The following is a 12,934-nucleotide window of genomic DNA, read 5'->3' on the forward strand; positions in this document are numbered from 1 at the left end:
TTATTAGGGATATTATTTTAGGGCTGACCACACCCAAATGTCGCCAGTGTAGGGTGGGAACATTCGTGAGCAACTCGTGTTATTCCGGGACAAGCCGAATCTTCTTGCAGGTTACGGAAAGGGGCGAGTGGTGACGACTGGGGTGGGAAGAACGCGTGCAGTGTTGACCAAGGACTCCGGATCCATGTGTGTTTTGAAAAACCAAAATGTCATAAAAATGTAAAAAAAATAAATTCCCTCTCTCAAAATTCAGTATATCAATATTTCAATACCTCTGGTATATTAAAAGATGTGTAGCTCTCGTATTATTTTGTAAAACAGAAAATGCAATATAATCACTACAGTGCTTCAAAAATTGATAGTAAACTTTAGTTTAGACAATTTCAAAGTGACAATGAGGCCATATAGTATCTCCTTTATTAATTTATAATGCACCCTTCCGTGTAATGATATTAACCACAGTGAATTTGTTTTTTTCACGGTTACCATGACAATCATGTAAATAGTGTATAGTGATATACCTTGTCGTATTAATGACAAATTGCCCCGCATTTAATATTATCTATCTTATATAGAATCTTTGGCTTACTAAAGAACACGAACTACGAACCAGGTTGTTGAATAGTTAGTGAAGCATATCAGGTTGCGCTACTCACAGCCTGATTCTTGTAATGGGCGCGCCCACACTGGTGGCAGCGATGTTACCGAGAGTGTAACGAAGGTGTCACGCGCTGGGAAGGAGCTTGATTAACCATGTTCAAAAGGAGATCACTCTATATTCAGTGTAAGTTGTCAATCCAGAGAATTTCACCAGGAACGCTGTCGTCCGGATTAAAGGGGTCTCACTATTGAAAAGGGCACAATGTGTTTTTTGTCCAGGAGTGGCTACATCCTTGGTATCGTGATAGGGGTGATCCTAACCGCCATGATTATCGGGTTCCTCGTCGCCTTTTGCATCAAAAAGAAGAAGAGGCCAGGACGAATCATCATGCCGATGCCGCGTCAGCCTGTCATGACGTACACAGGGACATCACGTGAGTCATCATGACGCAACGTACACCTATTGGTATAATGTAACGGAGCATCTGGTTCGAAGACTACCTTTAGAATACAGTACCACAAACCTTTTCAAACACGTGACAATACCCTATGACGTAATTTGTAGTATTTTGTTGCCAGTCACACCGGCGAAACAATGCCCTGTGACGTCAGGGGTCATCGAGTGTGCATATAAGCTCCTCCCAGTGATCTATCATGTGTTTACTAAATATAGCTAAGCTGGTTCCCGGCTACCAATGCGCGTCGTCAACGTGTGATATTAGACGACGCGCATAGGGAGCCGGGAACCAGCTTAAAATATAGCCTGCAGCGGCGCATTTTATAGCAAGCGCTAGTTTACGAAAGCACTTTTATTTATTATATTTTTTTTTTTCGTTTTTCTCGAAATTCAAGTGGATAAAATGGTTATAAATTGGAACTTATATTATACATATATTATTTTTTTGGTTCATTAATTTTCATTATTATGCACAAGAATGCAGTTTATTAGGGATATTATTTTAGGGCTGACCACACCCAAATGTCGCCAGTGTAGGGTGGGAACATTCGTGAGCAACTCGTGTTATTCCGGGACAAGCCGAATCTTCTTGCAGGTTACGGAAAGGGGCGAGTGGTGACGACTGGGGTGGGAAGAACGCGTGCAGTGTTGACCAAGGACTCCGGATCCATGTGTGTTTTGAAAAACCAAAATGTCATAAAAATGTAAAAAAAATAAATTCCCTCTCTCAAAATTCAGTATATCAATATTTCAATACCTCTGGTATATTAAAAGATGTGTAGCTCTCGTATTATTTTGTAAAACAGAAAATGCAATATAATCACTACAGTGCTTCAAAAATTGATAGTAAACTTTAGTTTAGACAATTTCAAAGTGACAATGAGGCCATATAGTATCTCCTTTATTAATTTATAATGCACCCTTCCGTGTAATGATATTAACCACAGTGAATTTGTTTTTTTCACGGTTACCATGACAATCATGTAAATAGTGTATAGTGATATACCTTGTCGTATTAATGACAAATTGCCCCGCATTTAATATTATCTATCTTATATAGAATCTTTGGCTTACTAAAGAACACGAACTACGAACCAGGTTGTTGAATAGTTAGTGAAGCATATCAGGTTGCGCTACTCACAGCCTGATCAGAGAATGTAAATATGGAAATAGGAGGCGATTAACAGTATTTCATGTTGCAAGGAACGAATGTGACCGAGACACGATGCTGTATAGAGTTACCTCCCTTGCAACTTTGATGATGATTTTTGCATCTCGTTTGATTTTAGATTCTGAAATTTCTTGTCATTTAAGGTGCATTAAATAGAAAAGCAACAATGGCAGTTTTGCAAACAATGAAACGCTTGATGACCTCTCATAGTTTTGTGTTATAGACCATGGCTCTCTCTCCGTCTCTGTCTCTCTTCGCTCTCCCTTCTTCCCTCTCTCACTCTCTCTCTCCTCTCTCTCACTCTATCCTCTCCTCTCTCTCTCTCTCTCCGTCCCTGTCTCTCCCTTATCTACCCCTTCTCTACTCTCTCTCTCCTCTCTCTCACTCTATCCTCTCCTCTCTCTCTGTCCGTCTCTGTCTCTCCCTTATCTACCCCTTCTCTACTCTTTCTCTCCTCTCTCTCACTCTATCCTCTCCTCTCTCTCTCCGTCTCTCCCTTCTCTACCAATTCTCTACTCTCTCTCTCTCTTATCTCTCCCTTAGCCCCTCTCTTACTCTCTCTCACTCTCTCTCTCCTTTCTCTCACTCTATCCTCTCCTCTCTCTCTCTCCGTCTCTGTCTCTGTCTCTCCCTTCTCTACCCCTTCTCTACTCTCTCTCTCTCTTCTCTCTCCCTTAACCCCTCTCTTACTCTCTCTCACTCTATCCTCTCCTCTCTCTCACTCTCTCTCACTCTATCCTCTCCTCTCTCTCTTCTCTCTCCCGTAACCCCTCTCTCACTCTCTCTCACTCTATCCTCTCCTCTCCCCCCCTCTCTCTCTCCTGACATACATCATCATATCTATGGTTGAATTGTTTGCGTTTCATTTCGCGTACTTCCTTGATTAACACTGGTTAACACTGGTTGAATCTAGTCATCCCTGGTTGACACTGGTTGAATCTAGTCATCCCTGGTTGCCAGCAACGTGGTAACCTCGGTTGACTCAGGTCACTCAAATTTCAATAATCGAACGCACGTGTTGTAATATACATTAGATAGTATGAAATAATTTACTCACTCACTCACTCTTTCAGGAGGCCCAGGACCTGGCTCCTATGCCCCACCCACCAGCTACTTCCCAGTGCCCCCTCCCTACAAATCCCACGACCCCCCACCCCCGTACGGTTATACAGATCCTGCGTACCCTCCTGGATATAACAATAACAGCGGTCAGATAAATACTCGGACGCTACCCCCAGGAACTATCCACCCACCGCCGTCCATGCCACCGGCATGGCAGGCCCCACCCCCCGGGTCCCCTCCGCCGAATAACAATCCATCGATGCCACAGCCCGACCCCCCTCAAATGTTTCAACCCAACCCCCCTCCAACGGCACCGTCATATGAAGCTCTGACCCCCCACCGGCCTCCCCTCGCCACAGCACCAGGGGCTACAGGTAGTCACCCACCCCCAGCGCACCTCCCACCCATAAACAATCTACCGGCGACGGCGCCACCCAACAAGGAAGGACTGTGAGAGCAGTGATGGAAATGCCGTAAATGAATAAGCGCTGGATTTCGTACGGTCTTCAGACAGCAGTTTCTTTTACAGAAGATGTCTGCATTGAATTCGTTCACTTTCGTTTAAAAAGTTACCATGTTTTACAACTTTTAAGGGAAATCTCTTGACAATGTGTGTATTCAATACAGGCGTACAGTAAACTACGTTTATAACGAACACGCTTATAACGAACTGACGGATATAACGAACTGCTTTTTGGTCCCGTCCATTTCCTGTAAATATGCTTATAACGAACTACGGTTATAACGAACTACATTTAGTGGTCCCTTTGAGTTCGTTATAACCGTAGTTTACTGTATATCGTTTCTGTGCGGTACGTTGGCCTGTCTGTGCGTCTGTGCGTCGGTACGTCGTTGATTCAGGCTAGACGTTTATTCAAGCATTTACAACAGACCCACAGTCTGGAGGCTATCTTCCACAGAGTACCGCAAGGAAAAGAGGAGCATATCAGGCTCCTGTGTGCCTTATCAAGTGCTTCCCTACATACGGACGGTGACTGGGTTTTATGAACGTTTCACCGACTGTGTCCTTATGACATAAGGGGCCATTTATTTCACATTCTGGGAATTTATCCAAAAATTAAATGTCCCCGACAATTCTTGAAAAAATAATAATTATGCTTCACCTTTTTGGAAAAAAATCCCAATTGTCTTCCACATTTCTTACATCGTTGCAATGTGTTTTCATAAAAATATTTTGACTCATAGTTTTAATGAAAACAATTTGGGTTTGCAGTTTTAGCTGAAAAAAATATCTTTAACAAATCCAAACCCTCCAGAATATCAAATGAGTCTATTCTCTCCGTACTCAACACGTTTTACAGACCGCCCACTTATAGTATTTATATTTACATAAAAAGATGTGCAGTATATTTTTTTGTAGATACGATATTGTAATATAAATAATTGCATACTTACATGATGTTTTCCCAGTGTTCTTGTGGGAATAACACGTGCCCTGTTACCTTGATAATACACGATTAAATTGAGGATCAGTTGGTCACAATGACTGCTTTGAAGAAATAGTAGATGTACATATTCTTGATTTGGTGATATTACAAAGAGCGGTCAGCTAAGTCTGACTGTTGTCATTCTATTCATATCGAATGGGCCGGGTTTTCTAATGGTTTGGTTGGTCCAAACTATATCCTACAAACTGTAGCTGCAGTGTTGCTGATTCCACAGTAGAAACAAACCTCCCTCCCTTATTTTCAATTCAATCAATCATACATGTAGTATTGTTGAGGTGTGTTGGTCTTACCTGTCACGTGATACGTTAGAGATAAAAAGGCGAGAGAGCGGTTTATGTGAATGAGTGAGGGAAAATGTAACGAGAACAAGTTTATCATCTAAAACTGGCTCCCACAGGAGATTACACTTGGATGAGATAAAATTGCATCACAATGCTTTGCAGACCATTGTGACGTCATTGTTACCATGACGTCACAATCAAATGACGTCACTAATGGCTCTGCAACTGAAGCTGTTAGCTGTATTTTTTACACTTATGACACTGCTAATTACTGTCTACAAACTGAAAAAGTTGGAAGAATGATGTTTGATGATAAATAAAATCTCACCCTCGTGTCTTTTTATATCAAATATGTCAACACTCGTTGATAACGGTAGAAAAACTCCTTGCCAAGCCTCTGAGTTTTTCCACTTTTATCAACTCGTGTTGATATAGTTGATATCAAAAGACACTCGGGTGAGAACCTCTATTTATTATCTACAAGTATGTCCCCAAAATACATCAAAGGTATATTTAAAAGAAAATTTGTCAAACATATTTTAGCATAACAATACTATTTACGGACCTTTAAAACACGGACTATATTCAATCAGCGGATGTGTACATAGAGATGGAGGTATTCAACACGTACATTGTTTTGAAAATGTACACATGTATGTATATTTGTTCTCCATGGTCTTTCATATCTTTATGAACATATTTGACTGTATACGCAGTATTATGTCGGACGCCGTCTTCACAGCAATACACTCCGCGTGTATGTTGTTGAGAGATTATTATTTGCATACGTAAACAATTTGACGAGACATCACCACGATGTGGAAGAAATAGTTCTGTAAATTATATCCGAGTCCAAAAGAGTCGAAATCCCAAAAGGAGACAATAACTGCGACTAACAAACATGCACGTTATTTCCGAAATGTTACATTTGATATGCTTCGCGCGTTTGTATCATATAATCGTATTGTAACTTTAACAAGTGCATTCAAATGTATAATGGTGTTTTTGGTATTTGGTACTATTACTATTATACCAGGATGGTCACTGCAGAGATAATACAAATCAATAAATAATCAGCGTTTGTTCACGTGCAAAGAGTGTGTAGTTTCTAATCACCGACTCTTGGCACCACTGGTATTTTTATTAGTTGTTTTTAAGTTTGTTAATCGTATATTCATGTTTTAATGGGGGTCTGTCGGGTAGCCTAGTGGTTAAAGCGTTCGCTCGTCAAAGACCCGGTTTCGATTCCCGACATGGGTACAATGTGTGAAGCCCATTTCTGAAATGTATGTTTTGGTCCTGACCTTTTTAGAAAGGTCAGGTCTGCAAAGGTATATCTGAACTGAGCCCAATATTTTTATGCTAACCTGAAATGACAGCGTATACGGCAACTAAAGACACCATAACGAATTTATAATGCAGAAACAATTTCAACTCTCTGGTATTCTTATCTCACGTTTCATGTCAAAATGAAAACTTGACACTTATAACAGTGAGTTGACGTGAGGGTCAAAGGGAGACTACTCTTCAAACCTTAGAGGCCAAACCTTTTTGAAAGTTTTAACTATCATCTCGAACGTGATCTAAAAACCAGATTAATGTCCTTGCACATCAAATTAATGATAGTAAAACACAAAACAGAGTCAAATAACGATTTTCGGTGCCAGAATTTCCATGTGAAATACGTGAGGTGAATGTTAGAAAATCCAAGTTGGCTGTTACTGACGGTATACAGTCTCATATTTCGTCAGTATCAACCATTTTGGATTTTTATTGACAGTATACGGGCTCATGGGGTGAGTAAATCTGGTCTCTGATTGGTCAATCTCACTTTGAGGCATAATAAAGCATTATATCTCATGTGATTTATCCAAACGGGATTCTTTGGTTGCAAACGTTATAAGCGGTAACTGTTGCAGCCTACAACATCATTGATATTGTTGGTCAGAACAGCTGTGATATGTATATTAATGTGGTTATGTAGAAAGGAAGTTTTGTATCTGTGTGAAAACGTTTTTTTCTCAATAAAATCAATGGAAAGTGTTGCATTTTCTTTTTTGCTTAATAATTAATACACAAGAAGAAAAGATTTGTCCAATGTCTAGTAAACTAACATGGACCAGCTTATGTGTGCTGTACGAAATAACCCGTGGTCACTGTACAACAACAAATCTCATGTACACTGTACACAAGTCGTCCAACTGTATAACCCACTCATGTGCACTGTACGCCAGTCATCCAACTGTATAACCCACTCATGTGCACTGTACGCCAGTCATCCCGCGTTCACTGTACAGAACCCACTCATGTGCACTGTACGCCAGTCATTCAACTGTATAACCCACTCATGTGCACTGTACGCCAGTCATCCCGCGTTCACTGTACAGAACCCACTCATGTGCACTGTACGCCAGTCATTCAACTGTATAACCCACTCATGTGCACTGTACGCCAGTCATCCCGCGTTCACTGTACAGAACCCACTCATGTGCACTGTACGCCAGTCATCCAACTGTATAACCCACTCATGTGCACTGTACGCCAGTCATCCAACTGTATAACCCACTCATGCGCACTGTACGCCAGTCATCCAACTGTATAACCCACTCATGTGCACTGTACGCCAGTCATCCAACTGTATAACCCACTCATGTGCACTGTACGCCAGTCATCCAACTGTATAACCCACTCATGTGCACTGTACGCCAGTCATCCAACTGTATAACCCACTCATGTGCACTGTACGCAAGTCATCCAACTGTATAACCCACTCATGTGCACTGTACGCCAGTCATCCAACTGTATAACCCACTCATGTGCACTGTACGCCAGTCATCCAACTGTATAACCCACTCATGTGCACTGTACGCCAGTCATCCAACTGTATAACCCACTCATGTGCGCTGTACGCCAGTCATCCAACTGTATAACCCACTCATGTGCACTGTACGCCAGTCATCCAACTGTATAACCCACTCATGTGCACTGTACGCCAGTCATCCAACTGTATAACCCACTCATGTGCACTGTACGCCAGTCATCCAACTGTATAACCCACTCATGTGCACTGTACGCCAGTCATCCAACTGTATAACCCACTCATGTGCACTGTACGCCAGTCATTCAACTGTATAACCCACTCATGTGCACTGTACGCCAGTCATCCAACTGTATAACCCACTCATGTGCACTGTACGCCAGTCATCCAACTGTATAACCCACTCATGTGCACTGTACGCCAGTCATCCAACTGTATAACCCACTCATGTGCACTGTACGCCAGTCGTCCAACTGTATAACCTACTCATGTGCACTGTACGCCAGTCATCCAACTGTATAACCCACTCATGTGCACTGTACGCCAGTCATCCAACTGTATAACCCACTCATGCGCACTGTACGCCAGTCATCCAACTGTATAACCCATTCATGTGCACTGTACGCCAGTCATCCCGCGTTCACTGTACAGAACCCACTCATGTGCACTGTACGCCAGTCATCCCGCGTTCACTGTACAGAACCCACTCATGTGCACTGTACGCCAGTCATCCCGCGTTCACTGTACAGAACCCACTCATGTGCACTGTACGCCAGTCATCCCGCGTTCACTGTACAGAACCCACTCATGTGCACTGTACGCCAGTCATCCCGCGTTCACTGTACAGAACCCACTCATGTGCACTGTACGCCAGTCATCCCGCGTTCACTGTACAGAACCCACTCATGTGCACTGTACGCCAGTCATCCCGCGTTCACTGTACAGAACCCACTCATGTGCACTGTACGCCAGTCATCCCGCATTCACTGTTCAGAACCCACTCATGTGCACTGTACGCCAGTCATCCCGCATTCACTGTACAGAACCCACTCATGTGCACTGTACGCCAGTCATCCCGCGTTCACTGTTCAGAACCCACTCACGTACACTGTTCGCCAGTCATCCAACTGTATAACCCACTCATGTGCACTGTACGCCAGTCATCCCGCGTTCACTGTACAGAACCCACTCATGTGCACTGTACGCCAGTCATCCCGCGTTCACTGTACAGAACCCACTCATGTGCACTGTACGCTAGTCATCCCGCCTTCACTGTTCAGAACCCACTCACGTACACTGTTCGCCAGTTATCCAATCATATAACCCACTCATGTGCACTGTGCGCCAGTCATCCCGCGTTCACTGTACAGAACCCACTCATGTGCACTGTACGCCAGTCATCCCGCATTCACTGTTCAGAACCCACTCACGTGCACTGTTCGCCAGTTATCCAATCATATAACCCACCATGTGCACTGTACGCCAGTCATCCTGCGTTTACTGTACAGAACCCACTCATGTGCACTGTACGCCAGTCATCCCGCGTTTACTGTACAACAACCCACTCATGTGCACTGTAGGCCAGTCATCCCGTGTTTACTGTACAACAACCCACTCACGTGCACTGTACGCCAGTCATCCCGCGTTTACTGTACAATAACCCACTCATGTGCACTGTGCGCCAGTCATCCCGCATTCACTGTACAACAACCCACTCACGTTCACTGTGCGCCAATCATCCCGCGTTCACTGTATAACAACCCACTCACGTGCACTGTGCGCCAGTCATCCCGCGTTTTTTTGTACACAACCCACTCACGTGCACTGTACGGCAGTCATCCCGCGTTTACTGTACAACAACCCACTCATGTGCACTGTACGCCAGTCATCCCGCGTTTACTGTACAACAACCCACTCACGTGCACTGTACGCCAATCATCCCGCGTTTACTGTACAACAACCCACTCACGTGCACTGTGCGCCAGCCATCACCCGTTTACTGTACAACAACCCACTCACGTTCACAGTACGCCAATCATCCCGCATTCACTGTACAACAACCCACTCACATGCACTGTACGCCAATCATCCCGTATTCACTGTACAACAACCCACTCACGTGCACTGTACGCCAATCATCCCGTATTCACTGTACAACAACCCACTCACGTTCACAGTACGCCAATCATCCCGCATTCACTGTACAACAACCCACTCACATGCACTGTACACCAGTAATCCAGCGTTTACTCAGCAATATTCCAACTGAAGGACGGCGTTCTGTCAATAAGACTGGGCCAGATATCATGAACTACGATCCACGCAATTGGGACACGTATATGTTCATATTTAAAGCAATTAGATTCAGTTCTCTATAGTTCCTGTAATCCCCGTCAGCATGTATTTATAGGCGATTGATAAAATGTTACTTTAGGACCCCCAGAGACCCGTGACGATTCGGGGTAGTACAGCAGAGGCGGATACAGCTTTTTTGAAAAGGGGGGGAGGGGCGCGGGGGGGGGGGGGGGGGGGGGGGGGGGTGCACAACTAAGATCTATTAATTGTCTTTGGTGGTAATTTATACAGAAATAAAGATCTTTTCGAAATAAAAAGGGGAGCCCCCCCCCCCCCCCCCCCCTCTGTATCCGCCCATGTACAGGTCTTCAACAACACAAAGTCGAGTTTTTTTACGTAAGAGGCCACTGACGGGATGGTTAGTTTCCCAGCTGAGTTGATCGATGCTCATGATATCAATCACTGGATTGTCTGGTCCAGACTTGATTATTTACAGACCGCCGTCATATGGCTGGGATATTGCTGAGTGCAGCGTTAAACAAAAATCAAACAAGAGGACCCCACGAAATTATTAAGAGCCTTCTACCATGCATTGTAAATATGAGCTCGCGACGGAACTTGGTGCACGTGCAACAGTGGCAGAGAGCGTATTCCTCGTGCATCAGGCAAGGGCGACTCACACAGAATAAATACAGGTAACAAAGAGTTCTGGTGTATTTTTTAAATATTTTCCATACGACAAAGCTTCGTCAAAGTGTAAAAGTAGATGTGTTCTCAATAGGGGAATAACCTCGTAACTTGGGACCTCGGCTCCATTATTTTTAATGAATCGGGAACATGACTTTCCAATTTTTATTCTGGGTAAAAAAGATTGCCATTCCCCACTTCAACCTTGCTCCTCGTCAGACTCTCCGTTTAGAGACAACAGGTAGATGAATATCTGAGTCAGAGTGTCAGATACATATTGGCCTTGTAATATTTTTAATGTAATTCTTTTAATAATGACTGATCAAATTCGCTAAGTAACTGGGTAACTAATAACTATTTCGGTCAGTGAGCAGTTATTTGGAGTATTTCCTTCATTGACATTCACTACACAGCAGGGGCGGTGTGATGATGTGTCAGTGTCCAAGCAACAATCACCCCGATTCTCCATTTTATATCAACATTCTATCGCGAACAATTCGCCGAAGTGAAGAGATAATTCGTCTGGAATCCAAAGATCCAGGTGACTTAAAGGGCGGTGGGGTAGCCTAGTGGTTTTAGGCCTTCGCTCGTCATGTCGAAGACCCGGGTTCGATTCTCCACATAGGTACATTCTGTGAAGCCCATTCTGGTGTCCCCCGTCGTGATTTTGCTGGAATATTGCTAACAGCGGCGTAAAACCAAACTCACTCACTCACTAGTTTTCATTTACACTTGAGTCATCAAAAACCGATAAGCAATCATATTTCTCGTCGGTAGGTCTCGGAATGATAAGGGTAATCACAAATAGCATCACTGCAGCCCAGAGCTTGTATGCATTCCATCTGCGCACTCAATTTCTTGGCAGCATGAAGATGCCGCGGTAAAACAGATTATCTAGTTGGTAAATCCAGTTCGTGCATATTTGCTCTTATACAGACCCCCAAATAAACTAACCATGAGTGAGCGAGTTGGGTTTAACGGCGCTTTTAACAGTATTCCAGTTATATCACGGCGTGTTACCTTAATGTGGGAGGAAAGCTCAAAGTGATGCAGGTCCTAGACGTTTACCACTTCGGTGAAACCCACGATCACGGATATGGTGCTGACAAACCTAGAAACATGATCGGGGCGAACCGGAATTCGAACCCACAATCATAGGCGTGGCGTGCCCAAGGGACGCAACTCTGCAACCCGTGCCCCCCCAACAATGAGAACAATGATATCCCTAAGTAGCAAGTATTTGGGTAACTACGGTATGGAATTATATACAGGAAAATTATCTGATATGCATTAAGAACATATCTTCAGCAACACAAATAATATTACAATATTATTGGTAAGTGACTGTTCGGGTTTTATATTGTCACATTAAAGAAAATTGCTACATGGGTGTTTATGTTTGTTTGCATGTCGTTTAACTAAGATCTGACTTTAACGAGATTGTGCGGTAGGCGAATACTACCAGGTAGGACCTAGAGGTATACACTCAGCAGAAGGACATTCGGTAGACGAATACAACAACATACAATACATTCTACATTTCAATAAACATATAGCATAGATACAAACTAAGACTAAAAGTAATTCGGTACTAGTGGCAGCGGTGTTAAGGCAGCTAGGCACGAGCGCCCCCTGGAGTGTTCAACATACGTCCTGGTACACATCATTGAACTGTACAAAACGCTCTGTGTAACAGTATACTTATGAAAGTAATGGTCGCTCGTATCTTAACACATGTGGCCATCTGTCACTGGTTGTGAGAATATATCCATTTTCCTTCGCTGTTCATGGGCGAATGTCTTGTGTAGGAGTCTCTCTTAAGACAGGGGGGCGGTTGGGTAGCCTAGTGGTTAAAGCGTTCGCTCGTCACGCCGAAGACCCGCGTTCGAATCCAAACATGGATACAATGTGTGAAGCCCATTTTTGGTCTCCCCCGTCGTGATATTGCTAAAAGCGGCATAAAACCATACTCACTCACTCACTCTTAAGACAGATGTGATCATGGAATCAAACACATTACATTGGAACTATACTTCATTGTCTTCAGGTTGGACTGTACGTTGTTTTCCAGGTATATGACGTCAATATTCATTC

The 12,934-nt window shown here is 43.5% G+C and overlaps 1 protein-coding gene across 1 annotated transcript; it reads left to right on the forward strand.

Moving 5' to 3' along the window:
- The first annotated feature begins 901 nt into the window (after positions 1-901).
- Positions 902-3,761, forward strand: LOC124133889 (leucine-rich repeat extensin-like protein 3). Its single transcript, XM_046498475.2, has 2 exons — positions 902-1,034; positions 3,302-3,761. The coding sequence occupies exons 1-2, from the start codon at positions 926-928 to the stop codon at positions 3,742-3,744; spliced, it is 552 nt and encodes a 183-aa protein (XP_046354431.1). The 5' UTR covers positions 902-925; the 3' UTR covers positions 3,745-3,761.
- The last annotated feature ends 9,173 nt before the right edge of the window (positions 3,762-12,934 follow it).

The sequence above is a fragment of the Haliotis rufescens genome, unplaced genomic scaffold (genome assembly GCF_023055435.1).
Source record: "Haliotis rufescens isolate VD_foot unplaced genomic scaffold, xgHalRufe1.0.p SCAF_16, whole genome shotgun sequence".
NCBI classification, from domain to species: domain Eukaryota; kingdom Metazoa; phylum Mollusca; class Gastropoda; order Lepetellida; family Haliotidae; genus Haliotis; species Haliotis rufescens.